Source organism: Ascidiella aspersa, chromosome 3 (genome assembly GCF_963924565.1).
Source record: "Ascidiella aspersa chromosome 3, kaAscAspe10.2, whole genome shotgun sequence".
In the NCBI taxonomy this organism is placed as follows: Eukaryota; Metazoa; Chordata; class Ascidiacea; order Phlebobranchia; family Ascidiidae; genus Ascidiella; species Ascidiella aspersa.
Genome location: NC_139449.1, coordinates 32,508,608 through 32,533,103, shown reverse-complemented (window position 1 = coordinate 32,533,103; position 24,496 = coordinate 32,508,608). Strand labels below are relative to the sequence as shown.

Below are 24,496 nucleotides of genomic sequence, written 5' to 3'. Positions count from 1 at the left end.
TTTGCTTGCTGTACATATTGTTTTGGCAGTGTGTTCTGTTATAATTACATTATGAAGTAATATAAATACATCAAATAGTAGAGTACTCCTTACTGTACTATTTACTTGCCCGAATCAAGTTTCTGAACACTGTGATTCTGTGCAGGTATTGCTAGTATTAATCAGTCAAGAGTACAAGTGTTGCAAAAAAACTAGGCAATATGCAAAACACATGACATTTTAATCGTAAACAAGGTTGCCATAAAAAGTAAAAAAAAATCATAACACTAATCAAATGGAGTGTAGGTGAAACACAACGTCAATATGGTTAAATCATAGCTTCCGCTGTTTAACAGAGAAAATTGTAATCAAGTAAAATGATTAAACAAATAAAAGCAATTGTCCGTCACTCTTTACTATTCCAAAGAAAGAATTTAGCAAAATTGTCCAATCCTAGTCAAGTACAACTGATCACCCGAAATCGCCAATCATTTAGACAAAAAAAGCAAATTTAAGAGCAATTTAAGGCAACACCTTATACAAGTTTATCAAGACACAATGCTTACTTGGCTACGGGTTGGCCGAATATGAACTCGTTGTTGCTCTTGTAGTAAGCCAGCTGGTCGCCCTTAGTGGCAAGGTAGGTCTTCTGACGGCTACCGTCCATCTTAAGGAAGCCCTCTTTGTACGGCATGTACATGCTCCCGCCTGGCTTAAACTGGCCAGGGCTCTGTTTCTGCAATTTAAACGGGTAAAAAGTCAATTTTAAAAGCCGTTTTGTCCTACACGGTTTATAGACAGCGCAACAGTGAAACTGCGATCGTGTCTAACGTTTTAAATCTTATGACGGCTATTCGGATCTTTGTATGATACGCCCATGTACATAAGTGTTTTTTTCTAAATAGCTAGGGATGTTTCATAATATCAGATCGGAGGCGACACCCGATACAAAGGGTCGGTATACTCGTCCCATACTAGGGTGGTATAGATGCCAGTCCGATTACAAATTTATATAGGAATTTTTGCCATGATTTGCGATCCAAGGCAGTGATTAGTAAAAACAGTAGGTTAGCAACCTGAGGTGATTAAACTTCTAACTGCTTTAAGTAAATCTTTTCCTATTAATTCTCAAAAATGTACCTTTGAACGTTTCAATTTAAACTATTTTACTGATTTGAGCAAAATAATGACTTCAATTAGTATAATGCCCAAAATACCGGGTATTGGTATCGAAAAATGTGCCAATTATCTCTATAAATAGTTATATCTGTTTTAATAACAAAACGATTTTTCGAAGACTGGCATAATCTTTTAGTTTTCTTGCTTTGGATTACAAAGGTAAATATCGAAGCCGTTTTGGCTTTAAGATTGCGCTTTTTTACAGAACAACTGCGATATATTTTCATTTTGTTAAGAATAGAGAAAAATCGTTTATGTATCAGGCCAAAACTGTTGTGCCGGCATATTTTGCCCCACACGTATTAAATTTAGGAGTTGTTTATCTTCCTACAGCGCAGCTGCAAGGATATTTAAAGCCCTGCGGGTGTGTTACAATAATAAGCCCTTCCAGGTCAACACGAACTCCTATGCGTCCATCGGCAAAACAAAGCTATGGGCGAAACTGTCGTTTACACGTATTATGCCACGTTAAAGTCCCTTTTTAGCGCTCAGAAGCATATAGGAAGAGGCTAATCCCCCGGACACAAAAGTAGTTTAAATCGCCATATAATCACTAAAAGGTGCAAGCGTATAAGAGCGATTCGGTCAAATAACATTTAGGCACCTCCTGAGGCTATTTACCCGGCTAACAAAGTATATAACTTAAATTGATTTTCGAATTTTTTTTTTAAATTATGCAAAATTCGGTAAATTAAATCTAATGCTATCACCACCCAAATCCGAACGCTAAACCCAACCTAGCCAAATCATTAAATAATCACGTATTGGTGCAAGCGTAAAAGAGCGATCCGGTAGCCACTTCCATATATAATATCATGTAAAGAAAAGGCGTTTGAAAATGTCTTAGATTTGTTAAAACTGGTATGATCCTAACCTGGACAGTCAGTAAGACATCTAATTGACAGAAAAATGTAAGTTCACAATTACACTGATGAGCCTCCTCACAAATCACGCGTCCGTGAATGACGCAATTGCGCGATTTGATTTTTCATTTATTGTCAAGCCCGATAAGCAATTTGATGTCGTCACGTTCGCAAACATGCTGCCGGCGGCAAGAGCCTTTAAATTGGCCGTCAACAGGCTGGCTAAATGTCAGAATAGCAAAAGCATATAAACTTGCGTACACTTTGCTTGTATTTCAGCTGTAGCAAAATATCGGTGCTGTTGGACTGCAAATTTAACTACACTTGAAAAAAATACTTAACAAGCCTTTAGGTAACTTACCATCCAGGCTTTAAATGTTTGTTTCTCTTGCCACAACCAGATATTTTGGTTAACTGAATAGCTATTTGATGTGTCACTTACCTTTAATATTTTATTTAGTTTCAATTATTAACATAATTTGATTAACAATTATCGCATTGAAAAACTACTTTCGTAATTATAGCTGTGCCTCCTTTCTATGTACCGTATATAAATTGCATGTATAAAACGTTTCTCATTTTTGTTATAAGCACATAAACGGCTTCCAGATTGAAATTTTAAATTTTCAGGGAGTGTTGGCAAAGAACCACAGATAAACATATTAAACAAAGCGTTGACTATAATGCCGGTGGTAAAATGAGCCAGGCATAGAAATTGCGCGACAATATTATTTCGTGTAACTCACCAATTCAACATCGCAATCTGTCGCCATTCAAGACCAACAACAAACCACCAAGAAGGCTACATTCGCAAGTGTTGAAACTTAAAAAAAAACTAGCAAAACTTTTTTACCATCATAAATACTGTACAAATTCGCTGTTTCAATAGTTTTTAAAAATACACGTGATCACTAGATTTGCATGAATAAATTCATTTCGAATTACCAGAGGGCCAACTTTATTAACAAGTCTACGTATACTGCCGATTCTAATGAAAGGTTTGCAAAACAGATTTCCAAACACTCATGATGCTGTCGCCAACACACAAACAACCCCTATACTTCACAAACAACGTCTGTCCTAAATGGCAGGTTGTAACTTACGGACGTTAGGTTGTAAAGTTGTTTTATTATCGCGTGTCAAGCCAGATTGCTAACCGTGTATCTGACATGGCTTCGAGGACTGTGTCACTCAGTATTGGCATTGGCGAAAAGGTGAATGATTGACGTGCGGTGCCCTTATGTAATCTAGCACTTCGATGTTGTGATTTTGTATTTGTTAGCTTGTTGAGATAAGCACTATAAGTATACGAATCACGAAGCAAGCATCTAGCCGAAAAAGGGCAATCTACTACGAGTGCTTCTATGTTTTGTGTTAAAAAAACTATAGCGGTAAATATTTGGATCAAGCCACATCTACTGGTATCACAAGCTATGACGCAACATTTTGTAGAAAACCTTCTACCTCGTTGTAAATATATATGATTTATGTGCAACATCAAAAAACAAAAATCGATGAAATTAAAATGTTTTGCAATATTTGGCGTTCCCAGTGGGCCGTAACGTTAAACAAGTCCGCTGTCTCCTGGTTCAGATTCTTACAGCGCAGTGTTTTTAGCCTATACAAGGCAGTGTTTTTCAACTTTTATCGCGGCGACCCAAATATTGAGCGTATAGGTGTGGCGAGCCAATTGTCATCACTAAACCTTTTGTCAGCGTAGAAAACACAAGAAATGATTTAGTATAATAAAGTTAGAATTTAACAAAACGTGATGTTCGATATCTAATCACTGCTTCCACAGTTTTCTCAAATTTGGAGAAATATTGCTTTGAAACAATCCTAATAAATCCAACCATGTGAACCACTGCAGTCGGTGAACCAACAAACTCAAACGGCCACCAAATTTTGGGCCGCGACCGATGAATTTAGCTAAATTATAAACACTGATTTAGCGTTACCTCACAGTACAATTTAATTACAGCACATTAACTCTGTTATTGTAAATTCACGATTAGTCAGACAAAGTACAACAACCACTTTGAATCAATTTTCAGTCAAATCTGTTTACTGAAATTAAAGCTTGATTACCTTGATCGAAGCAGTCTTCTTAGCCATTTACTTTTCGCAAAACCTCAAAAACCTACACTGAAATTCTTTATCTCAAACTCTCGTATTGGGTTATGTCATACGAACGCAATATTTTGAATCGTTCGCGAATCCACAGCGCTGCGCATATTAGGGCTGCTTACATGACGCAGTGTGGACACGACTTTTCAACTCATTACTGCCGGAATACATACAACTTGTTCGTACATGCTCGATTGTAACACGTATATATGTAGTGTATTTAAGGGGAAGGATTGTTTCGTAGTCTTTTGACCGCTGATAGTCAAAACATCCCCAAAATACGTTTCTTTCAAGTAATTTTAACATGTGAGAGTATCTAACCAGTAAAGCACAACTAAAAGTTAAAATCTTGCAGTATGCAAAAGTGATTCGAGAGTAAATGAACAGCACGTGTTTTTTTCAGGAATCTGAATTGGATAAACTTGTTTTTACAACAATTAATGGGTTTTACAACAACGAATCTAAAATACCAGTCATATTCCAGCTTTTATAAACACCCGCTTAATAGCATATGCAAGTCGATTTAATGACTTATTTCAGAAACGATGTACTGGGCGGCTGGGCCCTATTGCGGGGAATGTAAAGTTTTGACTCTGTGGGCTATACAGGTAGTCAGGTATATTTGAACATGACTCAACAAAACAGCTTTAGGTATAAAACCTTAAAGTCCACCTTATACCGTTATTCCAATATTATTCAGCTGAAGTTCATACTTGATGCCATTAAAGAACATCCAAAAGAATCATACATAACGATAACTTACGTCCGGAATACTGGCGTGTTTGTTGAAGGACAGACATGACTTGATTTGGGGCAGGGACTGCGACCGCTCATGGACTGGTAATCCCATTTTGACTCCGAGCAGCATAGCAGGCTACTTCCCAAAACAGGCTACCCTCGTATCAGTAATTTGTAGGCAATTTTAATTACCAAACCTACTCTAAACTGCAAAAGTCGATTTGCATTTGGTTCACATTATTTGGAATTGAGAGAAAAACAACAATACCTCATCATTTATTCAGGCCACTTTCGCATTACCTTTCGGCGAATTTGTCATGCAAGTCTACATCTACCTTTTCGCCAAAGAGCTTAAGTCTGCTCAAACCAAATGCACAATTAATTACAATAAAAACAAAACCTGAGGTATAGGCAAATCTATAGGCTGTAGATTTCGTGCGACCCCTGTAAAGGTATTTTTACTGCTCAAAAATAAGGGCAAACCATGCTTCCATGAAGATTAACTTATGTGTACTGTAAAACGGTAGGAAACCAGTCCGTCTGTATACTGCAGAGGCACAAGCTACTGCTACCAGTCGCCCGCAATCAAAGCATAACTGCAGCAAAAAAAGCGAAATTGAATCTGCTTAGAGCCAGGGCGTGCGTCATCAAAACTTCCTCCATGCAAAGTCGCTTATTCCAACAGCACGCTACTGCCTTTCTGTGCACGTTATGGCAGCCGATGTGATTGACATGGTGACGTTCTGACGATTGCGGCGGACATACGTTTGCCTGTGCTGCGTTTTGTTTTACAGGACGTCTTTCATTAGGTTAAATACGAACGTGTTAAAACGTCCTTACACGCTGAGATTAACACTGTGGCCACCTATATTAACGCCCGGTTAATAATAGACGCTCGTCTCGCTATTTAAATGCCATACGATAATCGGTGCCGCGAACTGTTTCATAAGTACGCAGGTTGACAGGCATGTGTCGTAGTAGTTCGCCTTTTATGGGAACTAACTTCAACGTTTAGAATGAATATACTGATGGTTAAATATCACAACGTAGGCTTGCAAATCAAATGCATTCATTGCAGTGGACAGAAGCTAAAACGGGGTACTTCAGAAAATGATTTACATTACAATCACTTAATGCCTTTTATACTAAAAACTTTTTTAACTAGCAATTTTCAAGATATTAAACAACCAAGTTTACACGGGATATTTTGCAAAATTGAAAAAAAATCCTATAATAGGAAAGACTTAATACCATCTGCGACACACCAACCCCCCAAAAATATAATTCTCTTTAGCGAATGTGGGGCTATAGGCAATAGTGACGTCAAATTATAGGCAAAATCGAGAATATTGCATGATAAATGCTATAATATCTGTGGTTAGAAACACAACTAGGCTACAACAAAACTACCTTTAAAGGTCTATTAAAACATTTTAAGTGAAGTGAACTAATTGATACTTGAAACATTTACTGTCTATATAAATTATCCTGATTTGTGACACAGCTGATTAAAAAAACGTAAGTTACGCTGAGATGTTACAGTTTGTGTTAGATTCAGGTGTTGCCATACTATTGTGACAAATTAGATCGAGTTAATTAGCAAATATCATTGAGTCCTTGATAAATGGCCTGCCTGTATTGGTAAATCGTGTACTGGGCTTCTACTTATCTTTAATTAACTTCATAAGCTAACCATTGTAGATTCCTGTTAGTCAAATACTGCACGGTGCTACATGCTGCATTTCTCAAAGGCTGCAGTCCAAAAACTCCAAAAATCCACATTTTTTCTAAAAGCACGACTGGGCGCCTTTGTGTTGCAAACTTTACTCCCTCGCAAAAATACCAACACCAGACACCGCAGAAAAAATGAGTCCGGCATCTCAAAAAGCCAACACAACACACTGTATATTAACATAGCGCGTCAGTTCTTGGCTAACAATTAGCTGAGTGCCGTATCCTGCGAAAAACTTGGCTGCTGTTTAGTGAACTAGCCAACGGCTGGCCTTGTGGAGATTTGTCTCGAAATAGGTCGCCCGGGGCTAATAAACCAGCCTTCTCTACGCTTTTTGATTCTCGTGGTGAGGTAATGGACTTGGCTTCTCTCTGTCTCTTTATCTTTCTCGTAGCCTCGTTAGTAGCTGGCCTTTGTTACCGCACAAAGGCAAGACAGCGCTGGGCAACTGTAAACAAATAATAAATGGCTTTTGACACGTTTGCTTCGGGACATTGTCACATTTTCCCTTCCGGCATTTGCTGTAACACATGCGAGAACCGAAGCGTCCCGACAAAAACCTTTTGAGAACAAAACGGTATTTCCTTCCACGTTTAAAACAGCAGCAATACAAAGGATTTCTAGTGCTGAGTTGTTTTTTGGTTGCTGAAAGAATAAAGTTTACCACAATTCTAGTGACCAGTTTACAGCTTAGCGCCAGATCAAATTTAACAAAGCATTCTTTCTAAGATTGGCAGAAAAAAGGCTCACCATTTCGCAGAAACCGCGAAAACTACCGCGAACGGGTCGGTATTCGCGCAAATTTGGGAGAAAATCGCCGGTTTGGAACTTTAAAGGAACCAGCCAGCCTAAATATAACAGAAGGTGCGTTTTTAAGCCGCGCGAGCGACGACTGAAAACGATTGAAGGTTAAAGCTTCCGAATAACGATTTTTAGCCGTTTTTTTTTTAGGTCATCATAAGAAAGATCGAGATGGTCATGTTTGCGTTTTTGTTAAACATAGTGACTAATTTGTTTTTATTCAAACCGCCCAATAATAATAATTAGTTATCAATCAACGCTTTTTGCTGGACGTCATTTTGCTCATCAAACAAAAAAATAATAAGTTGTGGCACACTACAAACAAATTGTACTGTCTTCATCACTCAATTGCAGATAAAGCAGAGCAATGTTTACTGGAGTAATAACGTGGATCTGCTTGGAACAGTGGTTCTAAACCCTTTTAGGTTCGGTATTACCCTGACAAACCTAATGGATTTCTATTGCCTTTTTCAACAAAGTGCAAAGTAATAACCTGCAATCAACTCGTAACTACTGAATACGCATACAAAAATGTTCTAAATATTTACATTTAAATGAACACTAAAACATTTCAAAAACTGGTTCTGCTAGCACAGTTAAATTTCCATTAAGCGTTCAAAGAAAGCAGCCCATATTGTTGTCACAATTACTGCCTCTAAATGGTGAAATTACCAACAATTTAAGAACCACAGTGGCTTTGATACATGAGCTTGCATTCGATTGCAGAATGCAAACAACTATATATAGCAGCATAATGCACGCAGTAATAATGCTGCCTTGTGCAAAGACGTAAGGCCTGTCCTGCTATGCCGTACGCCACAGAGGCACACACATTGGCAGCGATTCAGGGAGCTCTCAAATTACGCTAATTCGCTCTCTGGTGTCAAAAGCAAACAGGAGATCGTCGCAAAGGAGGTTGGTATGGAAAGCGGCGCAAGTGTAGTTGTTACCTTCACTGGGCTATTTTGTTTTACATAAATGTACAATAGAAGGTTGAAAAAATCGTAGGTTTCTAGACTATTGTACAACTTTCCAAACTGGGGTTTGCGCATCTGCAAAGGATTGCGCAATAAGTTTTAGGGGTGACGAATAGACCAACATCAATATCACTCAAAGAGATGCAGCCTTTTCGGTGTAATTCTGTATCCACGCGTTTATAGATGTGAATTACCTTTAGCAGGCAATGCGAAACAGTTACTAAGCAATAAAATGGGTCACAACTGATTAAAGTCCTTTCCCTTCTGTGTTTTTTCTGTCTTTTTTGTATGCCCATTTTAGCTCTATATCAAATCGCAATGTAAATTTCACTTTGATTTATCTATTTTTGCCAACGTTTCGGCTACCACCTATGCAGGATGGCTTCGTCAGGATAAACACACAAAATGTTGGAGAAAAAAATAAGTACCGGGAGAGCTTTTTTATTATATTTTGCCTAGTAGCAACATAATATATTTTCCTCTGATTTCCAATACCCCGTACTGTTACAGGCTTGGTTCTCTGCAATATTGCGCGGCTTATATTGCTTGAAAGGGCAACCGTCGCATATGGAGCGATCTGAACTTTTGCCATTCAGCGGCGGCGGTTTGTGCGGTTCCAAAATCGAGTCAGGTTGCGAAAATATTGTGGTGAGCGCGTGGGCAGACTGTATTATTTTCTCGGTAAACACACGACGCCGAAAACAACTAATACCAAAGCATTCTTGGGGACGTTAAACTACGTTAGAATCCTATCAGATACAATTAAAAACGGATTTAAGAAATACATTGTCCTGGCTGCTATGCTATTTTTTGAACAAGAATGAGTTAATATTAAAGGCCTACTGTATGATTTACAAATGTGAACTTAAGTTGGTTTGTTTTGGGGGGGTTGAGCAAAATTTTGGTTCCATGCTTTGTTGTTAGTAGAGGTAGATCATGTTTCAGATTTTTTTAATTACACTTTAATTTTTTTCTCGTTATTCGATTGCGTGCGCTAATATTAAGAAAGAAAGCCCTCCAACAATTCGTTTTTAGCAACTGCTGGGTCAGTTTTCAGTTGGTTCCGTAATACTTTTCACACAGGTTTAACCTGTTTTGTCACTGGCTGCCGAACGATGTAGAATTGCCCAAGCATATACTGGTTTATTGCCTATGACTTCGGAACTTAATGGTTATCACGTGTAAAACAGAAATAGCAGCCAAGCACAATGCTATGGATCCTCGCCATCACGTTTCAGTCATTACAGGCCGGAACGATGATGTTCAAAAATCATTGCAACCGAAGGAATGTAAATTTCAAACCACGTTTTGCCAGTCATCGTCAAAAACGCATTTTAAGCAAGCAGCACAAGAAAATTTAAAAGCTTGACTTTCTACAAAATACCCATAACCTGTCTCAAGAAAACACTTCCGTGGTGCATTCAACCAAAGTTTGAAGCAGGAGTCGTTCTCAAATTAAGGTTTTTCGATCAAGTTGAAGTTAATTTTTATCGGTCTACAAAAGTTTTTACAATAATATAGATACAGTATGCTTGCAAAAGATAGCCTTCTACGATATACACTTAGTCCTTTATACTATGTACGCGGCTACGCCTGAGTTTTTTTGTTTTTGTTTACTTTACAAACCTCGGATATCTGACGTTTACAGTTTTCTTAAACGTTCATGCCCCAAACGTTCCTCTGCCACGTTTTTAGACTCGCACGTTTTCGTTTGTTATTAAATGTCGAATTTTAGTCTGCCAGAGGAAAGAAAATTGCAAATCATAATGAATTCACACATAAGAGAAGGCGTCAAACAAACGTGGAATTTCTTCTTCAAAAAAAAGTCTCTAATTTTCAACTACACAGTTACAGATCGTTTGCGGCAAACTTCGATGGCTACTGACGAAGTATGTACGCATGCTAAAGCCTTTTTAGGATTTTATTTTTCATACACCCCAATAGGGTCACACTATCTTTTTACCTCCAAGGAAACGACCTGCATCGAGGGTGGAAAAGAGACAATCGGCTGTAGTTTCCAAGACTATATCTATATATTTTGTCTTTAAGGGGTAGATAAAGAGAACAAAACAGAGTCAAGAAGGAAGCCGTTTTACACTGTTAAAACGTTCGAAAAATAGAAAAATAAACTGAGGATTCTGAAACAGCCAAGAAATACAGATGGAAAAGCGCAAAAATGGAGCTTGGTTGGCTACTTATAAGTGGCAGCGTGAGTCGGCTATAGCTGTTGGCTCACACCACCCAAGCTATAAGGTTTCCTGGAAACGCCAGTCGTGGGAACAGTAGAGTTTTACATCGTGCTGCTCTTTCGAACCAGCGTATCGCGCCTATACAAGCCCGTAGGATATAGCTTTCGGGGGATGCTGACTTCCTTTCTGACCCTTAGAATTTTCGTAGATCCAGGAAAGAGTTTTCATAAAAATGAATCGCTTGGGCGCTAACGACCTTTGTTAACCCATGTGTCGAAAATTCTCTCGAGTAACCTTAATGGCATACTTCTATTTCAAGAATTATATGAGCACGCGTCTTGGAGGGCTGTTAAAAGAGGGTTTAATGAGCTGATAGACTGCAACAAAGATTTATCATTCAGCAGCAAAACAATAACTTAGGAAAAGACAATCACAAAAACGCCCTATAGGTCTATAGGGTCATCAGCATATAGACTTGCGTATAGGCGTCTGCTTTGTTTTTATAGAATGCTTAAATATTTTCTGCACACGAGGTTACAGTAAAGTATGCATATAAAGACACTGATGATAAGTTTGCCCTATAGAGATTAATACGGTAGAAGTGACGAGCTGATAGTGTTATCTCTGGCCAATATTCGAACCTCAAAACAACCTTAACTGAAAAAGCGATCAAAACGGCTTCAGACTCCAAACGACGTATAGTTTAAATAGGTCATGATAGTAACAGTGATCAAAAGCAGAAATCTAAGGAAAAATTGTGTCGGTGTTCGAAGTTACTGATGATCTGTGATAATCCGAAATCAAAGAATATCCCTTTCGGTCATCAGTAAGTGGTAGGTGTTATAAGCATATCGATAACCAAACAGCAACCGGCCAAAATGATTTTTTCAGTCAACTATTTGAACCAAAACAAGAGATTGTTACGTCACAACAGTCATTACCAACCTCAATGAGCATCTTGGCGGCGACGAGGGTTGAGGTCCAGAGCGAGCTGTCGTCGGTAGTGTCGGCGCTGAAGATATACTTCCGTCCTCCCTTGGTGAGGATGTGGAAGACCTTGGGCTCACTGGGAGCCACCTGGACTCGGAGGACCACCTCGATCGGAATAATGCCTTTGCTCAGCTCAGCCTGGCAAGAAAAACAAAACAAGGAAGGTTTTTTTTTGTGATTGAGTATTTTATAAAATTATGAGCTTTGTATTCAAACAGTGTTACAAATAGGACATTTTGAAATGAGGGATGTAAAAATACGTTCCAAATAAAAAAATAAATAAAAAAGTAGTACTGAACGGAAATGGGTTTTAAAAATAAGATTTTGGAATTCGAAAAGCTTTGAGTTTAACCTCCAAAATATTTAAGAAATGTTTTTTTTTTAAGGCCTACTAAGAGTGATAGATATTTTGAAACTATGCAACTTTTATCAAAAATGCAATTTAGCAAAATACACACAATCTAGGTCAAGTTGTTTGAATAAAGTAAAATATTGAAGGAAATGAGATGTCGGCAAAAACTAAGTGAGTAGAAGAAACAAAAAAAGGATTCAAAATATGAAATCGCAACGTCTCGCAAGAAGATCGCCTTGCCAAAAAACTTACCTTTTCGTTTTCGTAATAGGAAAGCTCGTCGCCATCAAATACGACCCAACGCTTTCTAATCGGAGCTCGGCCCTCATGCCTGCAAAAAACACAATGGTTAAATAGTTTTTTCGTCTATTATTTGGATTTTTTCAAACCTGATTAAACACGATTTGAACAGCAACACATTTAACAAGCTTATTTAATAATATATTATACTTAAATGGTAAATTAAATGATCTTCACGACAAATAGAGCTTCACTTACAAACAAATAAATGGCATAAAAAACTGGAGTGGCAATAAAATACAGTCATTCTGTTACGAGCCTAAACGCTGTAGCACTTTTGGAATAAAGCGGTTCTTCCTTTCAAACCCTTTAAAAAATTTTACAATCATGTAAGCAAAAGGCTATTGCAAGTAATTTCACTGTGACCATTGGGAAACCCCGACTGCAGTGTTGTAATCACTTTGGTGCGCTTGAGTCACTGTATTTAAATGACTTGACAACATTTAAGTCTTTTCCCCAAATTAATTTAAATTGATTTAAGTCTTTTGTACAAATGACTTGACATGGGACTTAAGGCATTGTCAAATGACTTGGGTTAAAGTTAGGCGTTTTCATTTAACCTTTTGCTTCCTATAAGTTATGTTTTGGTTATTGTTCTAATTGGGGTAACGTTCATTTATCGGACTAGTTTACCAATTTTAATAGTTCAAGTTCAACGTTTTACTTTTATGTTAATGGCATGACTTTGACTTTCTCTTATAATTACTAACTGGGACTTGACTTAAGCAACTGTCGACTTGGACCGGGGCTTGACTTGTTATTTTTGACAAAATAATTGACCTGAAGTTAGGTTACCCAGTGGGACTTAAAGTAATTTCAAAATTACTTATTTAACACAATGCCCTAAAATAAATGTAAGAATTCAAAGAAGCAATTGTTGACAGGGGTTGCACATTTTCTGTAATTTTTACAAAATAAAAGCGAGTCACAGAAAATACGCAAAAACCTATAATTCAGGCCCACCACATATAAACAGGTGTGAAGCTTATCGCCTGTCTACAGTCTAAATATTTGCAGAGCAAACAAAAGAAAAGTTGAATGTAAGGCCAGTGTTAATAAATCTAGTTTCACTTCGTATTAACAATCGCTGACCTTCGGATGGAGCAAAGCAACGTTTAAAAAAAGTCATATACCATTATTCAATATTAGGGGGTGAATTGCACTGGAAGGGTAAATTAAATATTTTACATTTGATCCTAAAATAGATTACAATGATAAGGAAAATCAGTTTTAGAGTTTATTGGAAAAAATTAAATCAAAGTTGTCTTTTGACATAAACTTTACTTACCGAAGAAAATAGAGGGACAAGCCCTTCAAAACTGTTGGGTTTATTGCTATCAAAATGTTAACCTTAACGTATTGACTAAGAACGCCAAACAATATCGGATCGAAACTGATACCCGATACAAAGAGGTCGTATCGGTACTTGTCCTTACTAATGTGCTGTCTATACCAATTTAATAAATCCTTTCTTAGTCATGATTTTTGTTCAACGCAGCCATTTGTCCTATATTTATACCTCGAAAGGTATTTTTTTTTTTTTTTTTTTTGGGGGGGGTAACAACTAGATGTAACTTAAATTCTTATCGCGAAAGCAAATTTTAGACTAATAAGCTCGAAAAAGTATCTTTGAACCTTTCAAAGTCATCTTTTTTGCTTGTTTTTAGAACAGCATTGACGTCATTTGGTATACTTTTTGTCAAAAAATATCGGGTATTGCGGAATACAACGTAAGATACCGGACATCCCCAATTACTGACTATATATTAAAGTGTTGTAAATGCATGTGTTTATGGAGTTGTTTTTTAATGAAGTTTTTTGAACTTAATAAAGAATAAAGATGTAAGTTTGGCTATAGATTTAGCATGCCACCAGGTTTAATTAAAAAGCAGCATGCCACGTTTAAAGCAGCATGCCACCAGGTTTAAGCAACACGATTTCAATAATTTTCTTACCATCCGTGCTTGTTAAGCCACCCTTTCTTGGTCTTTTTGAGACTCTAAAAAAACATATTATTCGTTATAAAGTTGAACAGTATAGTAACTAATATCACATATGCCTTTTCAACAAACACAAAGTGTTGCTTTTATGTAAATTGTACTTTTTTTCTGACTATCGTTATGCATAAGTAGGAAAAATCATATGCAGAACAATACCAAAGGGTATACACCAACATTACGTAAATGTGTACATTATTTGAAGTTTAAAAGCAAACACCGAGAAGTTTGTATCATTGTCAAGTGCAAAGGGTCTTTAAATGTTTTAATAAATGAAAAAAGGCAAATACTAAAAACTTTGTCTTGTTGACAACTATCCAATTTAATTTGGACGCCGCGTTCACTGATAGGAGTTTCAAATCGATGATTTTGAACTAAATAATGCATGCTGCCTTGTGAAACCAGTTAACCTTGCCTAACTTTGACAAGAAACAAATCGGGACTGACCGCAATTAGGAAGCGTCGGCGCCAATTAAAGACCAAACCACCGCCGTAAACAAATCTCCGTAAAATCAACGTGCTGGTTAAAAATCTTTATTTGTTCAAAATATTGATTTGCTCGACTGTTCTATGCTTAAACTGTGGAAGCAGATTAAGGGGAAAATGTGTAGGGGACGTATTCCACAACGCTCTATGGACGAACGGTAAGCTGTAAAGCCATTTTAAGATGGATTTTGGTGTGATCAATTAATAAAGTACGCAGGTTTTTTTTCAAGGTTTGGTTTGGGTGACCGCTAAGTAGTTTTAAGAGACCGCAAGTGTTTCATTTAAATACCAAAAAGTTGCAAGTCCAAAATTTGGGAAACTGCTGGAGAAATTTGGGGGACCGTTTCGGTCCCCCAAAACACCTTAAAAAAACACTGAAAGCACGTTTGTGTGGTTCGATATCCAGCACACAAAAACAAAAATAGATTTACGAGCGACGAAACGCGCACGCACTTGTTTTTAGGACAATAAAATATCTCTAAAAGTTTTTTTTTTTTTGAAAAGAAAGTTAAAAATTTTTTTTTTGAAAGTTAAAAATTCAGCATGTTATATTTTAAAGCCATAGGTAGCTTCATTAAATATCTGTAGGTAGCTTCATTGAATTGGACAAGTTCGGATATTCCACTGCTATACCTTTCAACGGCATGTACCTTTTGATATTTTACAGGCTTGCATACGAAAGTCTTTTTAGAGTTTAGCGCTTATTGGCCTAAGCCGAAGGTGGTAAGCTGGATGAATTTTGAAACTTTTTTCTTTGCAGGTTTGATAATTTAGATTAGGATTAGAAGTGCAAACGTTTCCCTCCAACATTGGTTTACTAAAAAGTTACATCGAGGTCGAGTGTGCTTTTGGAAAATCGAAGCTCCACTTTCGATAATTCAACGTATACTTCAATCAGTTTGTATAGTTGCAAAATATAATTATAAGCCATCAAACGGGGGCATCATGTGAAACAAAATCACAACGAAATCCTAAATTATGCATTTTACAACAAAAAAACGGATTTTTTGTTTCGAGTTCTGTATTTAGGTTAGTCCTAAACACTAGATGCGCAACAATCAGAATCGTTTATTCTCCCCGTTGAGTTGTTTTTGCTTTTAGTGTTTAGACTGAGAATTTTATAGGCTGCTTGCAACTGATTTGCTTAAACTCCGTAAAGTTACACATAAAATCTCGTCAAATAAATGTCAAAAACTCTAAATCAGGGTTTCTTGAACTTTTACCGCGGACCCTACAAATACTTTTTGCGTCGCGTGGAACACGGTAGGCAAGAATTTTTCAAATATGACATCATAACATGACGTCACAATCAAATAGACTTTAAAAATCTGCTGATTTCGGTCCAAAAAATGTGAGTCTAAATACATTCAGTGCTAAAACGTTTTATTTTTAATTAAACTATTTTCTTTGAAAATTTGATTTACTCTTAAAAATACACTAATATTTCAATTTGGCCTTCATTGACCCCCTAAAACTAGTTCACGGACCCCCAAAGGGTCCATGGATCCCAGTTTAAGAACCCCTGCTCTAAATCAAGTTTCCTAACTACGCTCAGAGGCCAAACCGATTGCAATCTTACCAGCGGAGATAGAAGAGCGACATTGCCCGGAGTCTTGATCTTCCCCTCTTCCAGGATCTGGACATCCACGAGATCGCTCTTCCGATCACTTGTGGTGGATTGGGAGCGAGAGTGTCCCTGATGAAGATCACCATCAGATCCGTCCAAGTTGTCATCCGCAGAACCCTGACGCTGAAAAATGGTTTATGTACGTTCCAAACACATAAATATAATTAACAATGTGGGCTTCACCACGACGCGGGAGAAACACCAAATGCTGCAACGACAACTACAATGCCAAGGCACAATCTGCTTAGTGACCTTTGACTGCTAGTATTAGAATATTAAAACATTTAAATGAGTCATTACGTACTTACGCAAGGTTAGCAGTTAAAGTTTAAAAAAGGTGCTAAATCGGTAATATAACAAGCAATACCCAACGAGAACTGGTTAAGAAAACCTGTAGATAAAATTGCTTTTACGGGGATTTTGTTGTTCGGATAGCAATGGTTGGAGGTTACAGTAAGGCGAATAATAAACGTTTAGGATTATGCTACCGAATATAACTTAGCGTTGAGTAATCCTCTTGCGGTCAAAGTAAATTTATTTTTATACACGAATTCATTTAGCTTACAATGCTTCTGGGTTAAAGGTAAGATTTTCATTATATCAAATACAAAAGCTCGTCTCTGTATTTCATTAGGCACTTTTTAAATTAATTATTAAATTACAAAAATATATATATGCATCTTGTTAAAAAAAAGAATAATACAATTTATTAGGCGCGGATCGGCGCCATTTCGATTTTTGCACATATCTTGCAATATAACTAGAAAACACGGCACGAACACGGGAAAAAAACTCACCCCGAACTTAAAAGAGTCGACAAAGGCGGAGAGTGGGCGCGCCCCTCGCATCTTTTTCCCCAACTTCAGATGAGGACCTCTCCTCTTGATGGAGGTCGCGTGCGAGTCCGTCTTGGGCTTGCGCGTGAAGACGGGAGCTCCTGGCTCTTCCCCGATGCATGAGTAGACCGAGTCCGCCTCCTCATCAATGCTGGTACTGTCATCCAAGTTGTCGTCTCCGGACTCTTCCGAGTAATCCAGCGAGATTTGCGGCTGCTGTTAGTAGAAGATATGTTAGCCTTAGCTTCAATGAAGATGGGAAATGCGCGTAAATGTACGAGACGGTATTGCGTTTTAGTAATCTGCTTTTGCTGGAGGTATATTAAAATTGGAAATGGCTATCACTCATTGAGCACTTAACTATTTTGCTTTCTTAATTATAGTAATGATGTCACATGGTATGGGATCGCGAAACTTTTTGTCGAAAATATCGGGTATCGGCATCGAAATCAAATGTCAAGTATCAGACGTTTCTTGAAGAAATACGTTAGCCTTGGCTTTAATGAAGATGGGAATTGCGCGTAGACGCATGACGCGGTATTGTATTGCGCTCTGGTATTCAACTTTTGCTGGAGGTATATTAAAATTGGAAATAGCTATCACTTGTTAAGCACTTAACGTTGACTTGTGGCTGTGTTAGTAGAAGTTTTGTAGATTTAGCTACAAAGAAATTGGGAAATGCGCGTAGATACACGACCCGGTAGAGTATTGCGCTCTGGTATTCAGCTTTCGCTGCAATTAGGAGCAAATCTGATCGCCCTAACTTTTGTAAACAAATTTGAAAGATCTTGTAGGGATGCGAAATGGCCACAGATACACGGTACTTGACATTTTGCTGCGATCACCTGAGAGTCATGTGAGGTTTGGCTTTACCAAAGGGATATAAAACAGCGACAAGTATTCGAGTCGGTGGAGTACTGCGCGGTTAGTCTATACACTATACAGCCTAGCTTTATTTGTTCAGTACTAAACACTATGGAAAACGTCTACTTATACTTGACTCGGTCGAGTACTACAAAGTCACTTGTCAAATACTCCACGCTGATCTAGTATAATGTGAGGAAATATACAATTATACATACATTAGACCTAGAGAGAAAAACTTTGACCTAAATGCTACCTGCTTGTTTAGCCGGTGAATCGTGAGCTGAGGAGAGATCTTCATCTGTAACATGGAGGCCGGAAGAGATCCGGATGACCTCGGAAGATTGTAGGAGGAGGGAACACTGAGGTCGATGGAGCGCTTCTTCTGGCCAACTTCCTCCAACTCGGAGTAGACGTTTTCGGGATCTGCCTCTGTATGAAGAGAACTGCTTGTTGGTTTATTCATTCTCCGCAAATTCATTTGACAAAATATTCCTAAATAGTAGGTCAGTATCTTTGCATAACCACTTATGGGTTAATGCCGTTCCTTTTCCTAATCCGCTGACGTTATTTACTTTCTTACCTTGCGTGTGCATTGTATTGTTAAAAGCAGTGGTTCTCAACCCATGTGCCGTTTTTAATGCTTAAGGGTGTCGAGAACTCGAGATATTTGAGAATCTTCAAGAATCTGATTTTTGCTCAACTTTACAACTTTTTGTGGAAGATTAGAGTGGAACAAATCCAATTATAACTTCCTACGTTGTGTAGAGTTGATGTGTGTTGTTCTAGTTTCGTTTATTGTTACATTCTAGTGAATTACCTGAAAAAAATCTTGTAGGGGTGCCGCCATCTATTTAGTAGTTTTGCGGGTGCCGCTAGCCATGAAAGGCTGAGAAACACTGTTTTATAGGATGGGAAAAATAAACTTGGAACTTTTGAAGTGAGTTACCCATTCTTGCGCTGTGATTTTAAAGTCGTGATTTGATTTGTAGGATAGGACTTGGATAAAGTTGCTTTTCGTTACTAGTGCGTGGCCGAAAATAAAGCATATAGCACGAGATGTTTACGTGGGACACTGTACAGGTTGGAGGCTACGGAAACAGACTGATCAACCACACAACCTGGCAGTAACAGCAGGCGGGGAGCAGAATGGTAAGGAATATAGATTTGTATCATCTCTAGTTGTCTCTATAGAGTACAACAGTGTTCAAGTGAGTTGACGAATCCATTCATTAAAAGAATATAAACCATTTCATCCTAAGTAGTCTCTAGCAAACTGTTGAGTTTAATATAAAGTGGCAAATTAATATAAATTCAGTTCGACCAACAAGAAACACCAAATGACACGCTTTCCCGGTTTAAACAAATTTACTCAATTAGTTGTTGCTAAGATAAAAATGTCTGGGATTCAAAAATGATTCCGAATACATAACTGTTCGTGAACATACCCAGGTTAACACTATATTAACTAAGTAGTTGATGCGGGCTAAACAATGTTGCCATATTGTCTTGCACAATGTTTGCCATATTGTCTAGCATTTCCTAAAAATATTTCTTACAAAATTTTACAATTTTTTTGTTATATATTTATCCACCAACTTACCACCGGCCACCGAGTAAACATCCGCCACGTTATTATCTTCTCTTCCCAGAACACCGAGATCTGCAGTCTTCGGTCTTCCGGTGGGTCGCTCCTCCTTGCTCGTGCTCCTCCGAATCTGCTTAGAAGGGTCCACAGGGGAGCTCAGGACCGGAGGAGTCTTTCCTCCAGAAGTCTCCCAAGATCCAGGCGAGGAGGACTCAAGATTAACCTCCTCGTAGGCCGGTGTCTTTCGGTGGACTTTGGACTGAGCAGAGGACTTTTCTTCCACATCCAAGAGCTCGTAGGTTGCAGATGGGTCTTCCAGTAAAACCCCCTGCACTTCGGGTTGGGTTTTCTGCGGGAAAACCCCGTTTCGCGACATGTTCAACCGGTCGTATTCACCCTCCTGTGGGTTCGCGTTATTGGAGGGGCTTTTCGGGGGTGGGGGTGATGGGAAACCCCCTTCGTCACTACTCATCCAGATGGGTGGGGGTGGCGAGGGGAGGGACATGTGGGCCTGGCTTTCGGGGGAAAGCACCTCCCAGTTGAGGCCGGCGTCCGATTTGAGACTGTCGCTTTTGTTGTTGCTGTTGCTCTGGGGACTCCCAGCCCCCTCGTGGATGGGGATGACGCGTAAGTCGGGGACCTGGATTGGACCCGTGTGTCCCGGCGCTCCAAGGTCGTCGTCGTCGTCTTCGTCCTCGCTGTCCTCTTCACTGCTGTATCTACGCGACAAATTTATCCTCCCATGAGTTGAAACGCGACGCGTAAACGGGCGCCATTTTTGATCTTGAAGTTGGTTTGCATTTTCATTTATGTTGTTTTTTGTGTTTGTTCACGATTTTTGTAATTCGGGGATCACGGATAAACAAATGAGGTCAATGCAAGACACATATTTTAATCTATGATATTTTTTTTATAAAAATATACCTGTAATTTAAAACTGAAGCTCATTTATGTTAAACCACAGATTTTAGCAAGCTTGTATAATAAATCAATTTTCTTTAGATACAAAGATGGCACATGTTGAGGTGGATTTTGGAATATAATAAGAGAGAATTGTGTAGAACCTGGAACTAGAAAGGTGCAACTAAATCGGAGCTTGATCTGTTTCTAAAAAAGGACCTGTATAACAGGGTTGCCTGTCATCCGTCCGGTTATTTTTTGAAATGCCCAGGATTTTAGTGCTACACTTTGTGCCTATGAGGGTATTTTTACCATGAAAATTACAGTTCAGTGCAAAAAAAATGAAATGAGACGTTTAATGTGTGCAGTAATAAATTGAAGCAAAATCCTGAATGAATATGAGGTTATTCATAAGTTTAATGAATAGGGCATTGTTTGAGTCTCTTCGGGGGTCATCCAACCTGTCATGAATGTGTCAGGGATTTTGCTGCCAGAAAATATGTTGTCAAGTATAAAGTTGTACCTTGGCGATCCCGATTGAGGGGATTCCCGCAGGACTTTGAATACTGCTTGGCTGAGGCTGGTTGGTGATTTCGGAGCTTTTTGTGTTGGCTCGATTAAGTGGTTGTAAACATCAACGCTGCAAAAAAAAAACACAAAAAACGGTGTTTCAACGTTTCAGAAACGATACGCGAAAGGAGTTAAAATGGTCAGAAGGGTCTCTTGGAAAAAATTAAACGTAAATAAAGTCGTCGGTGTTAAAAGAAACAAAAAATACCGTTTAGCAAAATAATAAGTTTTAGTAACCACGTGTTTCCAGCTACGTGGCGTTACACAGTAAGAATTCGTGTGTTTAGTACGGTAAGGAAAGCAATTTGTATGCCCAGTAATGGCGTAAGAATTCGTATGTTTAGTACAAAGTGTTCGTGTTCGAGATTGCTTGACTACCGTGTCGCAGATTCCAGCCGTGTAAGGTCAAAAATCGATCGTTCACGACTTCATTTACGTTTAACGTGTTCAAACCCTGAATTCTAATCGTTATTTAAACGTTTCATGTTCAGAAAGAGCTTCAATCACTGGTGTGTAAAGAATTGCGTGTTCTACTTAAAATTCGGTGTTGGCCTATACTAAAAGTGGGCGGAGTTTTGAAAAAAAGTCACTTGTTGACATTTACAATTACCAACGATACGCAACATTAAGGCTCTCAATACAAATACGAAAATAAATACTGCTACTATTCACCTATAGAAAAGCCACAAAGACTCATCTTTAACAACCTTTGGCCTCAACAGCAAGCAATCGAAAAACTACTAGACGCGTACGCAAAATTTATAAACAAACACCTATATTGTAGAAAACTAAAAAACCTAAATCTAAATCCAAACTCGTGCCCAAACCTATTGTTGTTTAAGATTTTCGTTATTGGAAAATTAAGGATTTTTTTGCTTTTTATTATTGCTACACATTAGCAAATTTCAATGGTTGTGATAACACTATAGAAGTGATTAAACTGATGATATTGATGCTCAATTTGCATCCATTCGTATATTTTCGACAAAGGCATGTAACCTGTATGCATTATAAAGTCATTTATCTAAAACTTCGCCAAATACCTAACGCAGTGGTTCTTAAAGTTTTTAACCGCGGACCCCTTTCCAAAAAATGTGATAGTAAAATGGAGCCTAAATACGTTCATTGCTAATACGTTTTACTTTTAACTAAACTATTTTCTTTGAAAAAATTAATACTTCTAAAATAAACACTAATATTTCAAATTGGCGTTCATGGACCCCTAAAATTAGTTCACGGACCTTAAAGGGGTCCATGGACCCCAGTTCAAGAACCCCTGACCTAACGTTACCTTTCCGAAGACAGGGAATTCTCGGGGTGCAGAACACGGATGTGATCCGGGGACCTTGTCGGCTTCTGGGGCGCCCTAATGGCGGGGGTTGGAGTCGACAGGCCGACGGCAGGGGGGAAATCCACCCCTGGATCCGGGGGTCCGTTTCCGCAAGGGTCGTCCTCGTCCAGCAAGTAAACATCTTCTGGCTCGTAATCATCAGGCGGGGGCAAATCAGGGATCGGCGAATCCGGAGGAGGCGGGTAAATTGCGGAGTTGTCCGTGGGGGGAGGAAATGGCGCCGAGTCGGAATGGAAGGTGGGGTCAGGGGTTGGCGGAGGGGCCGCGGTGACCTGGGGCAGGCGCGCGCGGGGCGGCTTAGCCACCGAGCAGCCGGGCAGCTTGCTCAGGATACGTCGGTAATGGCCTGCGGCGAAAACACGAATGTGGATTAATTTTGACTTGATAATGCTTTCCAGATGGAAACGTCGCTACATTTTTATGATTAAAAAATATTGGCGAAAGAACAATGTTTACAATTGATACAATGCCTGGCAGCAAGAGTATATTCAACGAATGTGAAAGTTGGTAATACAGCAAAAATATTAATCTGGCCAAGGCTTCATTGCCAGAATGATGTATTATTTAGTAGAGATAAGACAGGTGCATTGGTTTAGCGATAATATCGCCCAGAATCTCGCTCCTAACGATATACCGGTATCTATTTGGGCCGATATTTTTCAGATATGTTAAAAGTTAAACGCGATAATTAGTGTTGTAAAGAAGGTTCTTCCGACAATTATTTATTCTGTACCGACGTTTCGATAACCTATCCAGGTAATCTTCATCAGGGCATATAAACTTGTAACCTTGCAGAGATATATATATAGTGAAGAAAAACATATATATATATATACCTCTGCAAGGTTACAAGTTTATATGCCCTGATGAAGATTACCTGGATAGGTTATCGAAACGTCGGTACAGAATAAATAATTGTCGGCTCAACCTTCTTTATAATTAATACAATGCCTGGCAGCAACAGTATATTCAATTAGGGTTGTATAATTAACTAGCTAGATAAACTAAAATAAGTTGTAAAATGTGTTCTATAAGTTAAATTAATTACTGTATCTCACGAATAGACATAAATCCGTTATAGTTACCGAAGTCTTATGGAAAACCTCAAATTTGAGTTTAACTAACAAATAATAATTAAAATACAAACGAATAAATAATAAAGCAGTTCTGTTTGCACTCTATACGTTGCGCCATTCGGGTAAAGAATCTGCAGGCAACATATATTTTATACTTAAAAATAGAATGTGCTTTACCAGGCAGCATATCAATCTTCTGGTGCAAACGAAGTTATTTCGGCAGCAGATAATAAAACAACAACAAAAAAATAATAAAAAAATAAAAGTACTGTAGATATATATGGTCTTTTTACTGTAAGTCGGCTAACGCGACTTCTATCTATTGATATTTTCTGTACGTTTATACAAGCATATTTAAACAACCAACGGCATACTCGGTTTACATATAGGGGAAACACGAAGTTATCAATTCCACTAATTGTGTACTCGAATAATAAAATGAAAGGTAATACTCGTACCCGAGTTCGAGTACCCGCGTTAACCTCGCGACAAAACCGTGTAGATACTCACCGGGTGGAACAACTCCAATTTCCTTGAGCCGATCCTCGGTGATTCCCCGACACTGATCCACAGTCGAGTATCCGTTCGAAATAAAAGCTTCCAAGTATTTGTCGGACAGCTTCAGCCGTTCCAGGAACGTCTCTATGCTCTCGTTTACGTCGGCGTCTGGTAATGACGTCATGGTGTGTGACGTGGTGATGACGTGGGCCTCGTCGCTGTTCGGGTTTTTGGTTCACTTGATACAGGTTACATGCTTACTCATAATCGGCCTAAGCTGCTGTGGACATAACAGGAAATCAATATATTTGCTCTTTGACAAGTGAAGTCGTCGCAATGTGCTGAAACGAAACTAAATCAAGAGCTTTTATTTACTTTCCCAACAGCTGCCTTCAAGATTTTCGCTTCTGCTCCTGATGCTAACGTATTTTATCTCTATATAGCGCTTAACAGATATATTGACCGCGCTCTATGAG

At 38.5% G+C, this 24,496-nt stretch overlaps 1 protein-coding gene across 1 annotated transcript in view; it reads right to left on the bottom strand.

Moving 5' to 3' along the window:
- Positions 1 to 24,274, bottom strand: part of LOC146162538 (arf-GAP with Rho-GAP domain, ANK repeat and PH domain-containing protein 1-like) — a 57,137-nt gene extending 32,863 nt beyond the window's left edge. Inside the window, exons 1-11 of the mRNA XM_083385225.1 lie at positions 24,033 to 24,274; positions 22,387 to 22,792; positions 21,049 to 21,165; positions 19,641 to 20,344; positions 18,294 to 18,469; positions 17,135 to 17,389; positions 16,290 to 16,460; positions 14,183 to 14,226; positions 12,180 to 12,258; positions 11,531 to 11,713; positions 546 to 709 (exon numbers count right to left, since the gene is read on the bottom strand). Coding sequence (XP_083241351.1) covers positions 546 to 709; positions 11,531 to 11,713; positions 12,180 to 12,258; positions 14,183 to 14,226; positions 16,290 to 16,460; positions 17,135 to 17,389; positions 18,294 to 18,469; positions 19,641 to 20,344; positions 21,049 to 21,165; positions 22,387 to 22,792; positions 24,033 to 24,204 — 2,471 coding nt within the window. The 5' untranslated portion in view covers positions 24,205 to 24,274. The remainder of the gene's footprint in view (positions 1 to 545; positions 710 to 11,530; positions 11,714 to 12,179; positions 12,259 to 14,182; positions 14,227 to 16,289; positions 16,461 to 17,134; positions 17,390 to 18,293; positions 18,470 to 19,640; positions 20,345 to 21,048; positions 21,166 to 22,386; positions 22,793 to 24,032) is intronic.
- Positions 24,275 to 24,496: the final 222 nt, after the last annotated feature.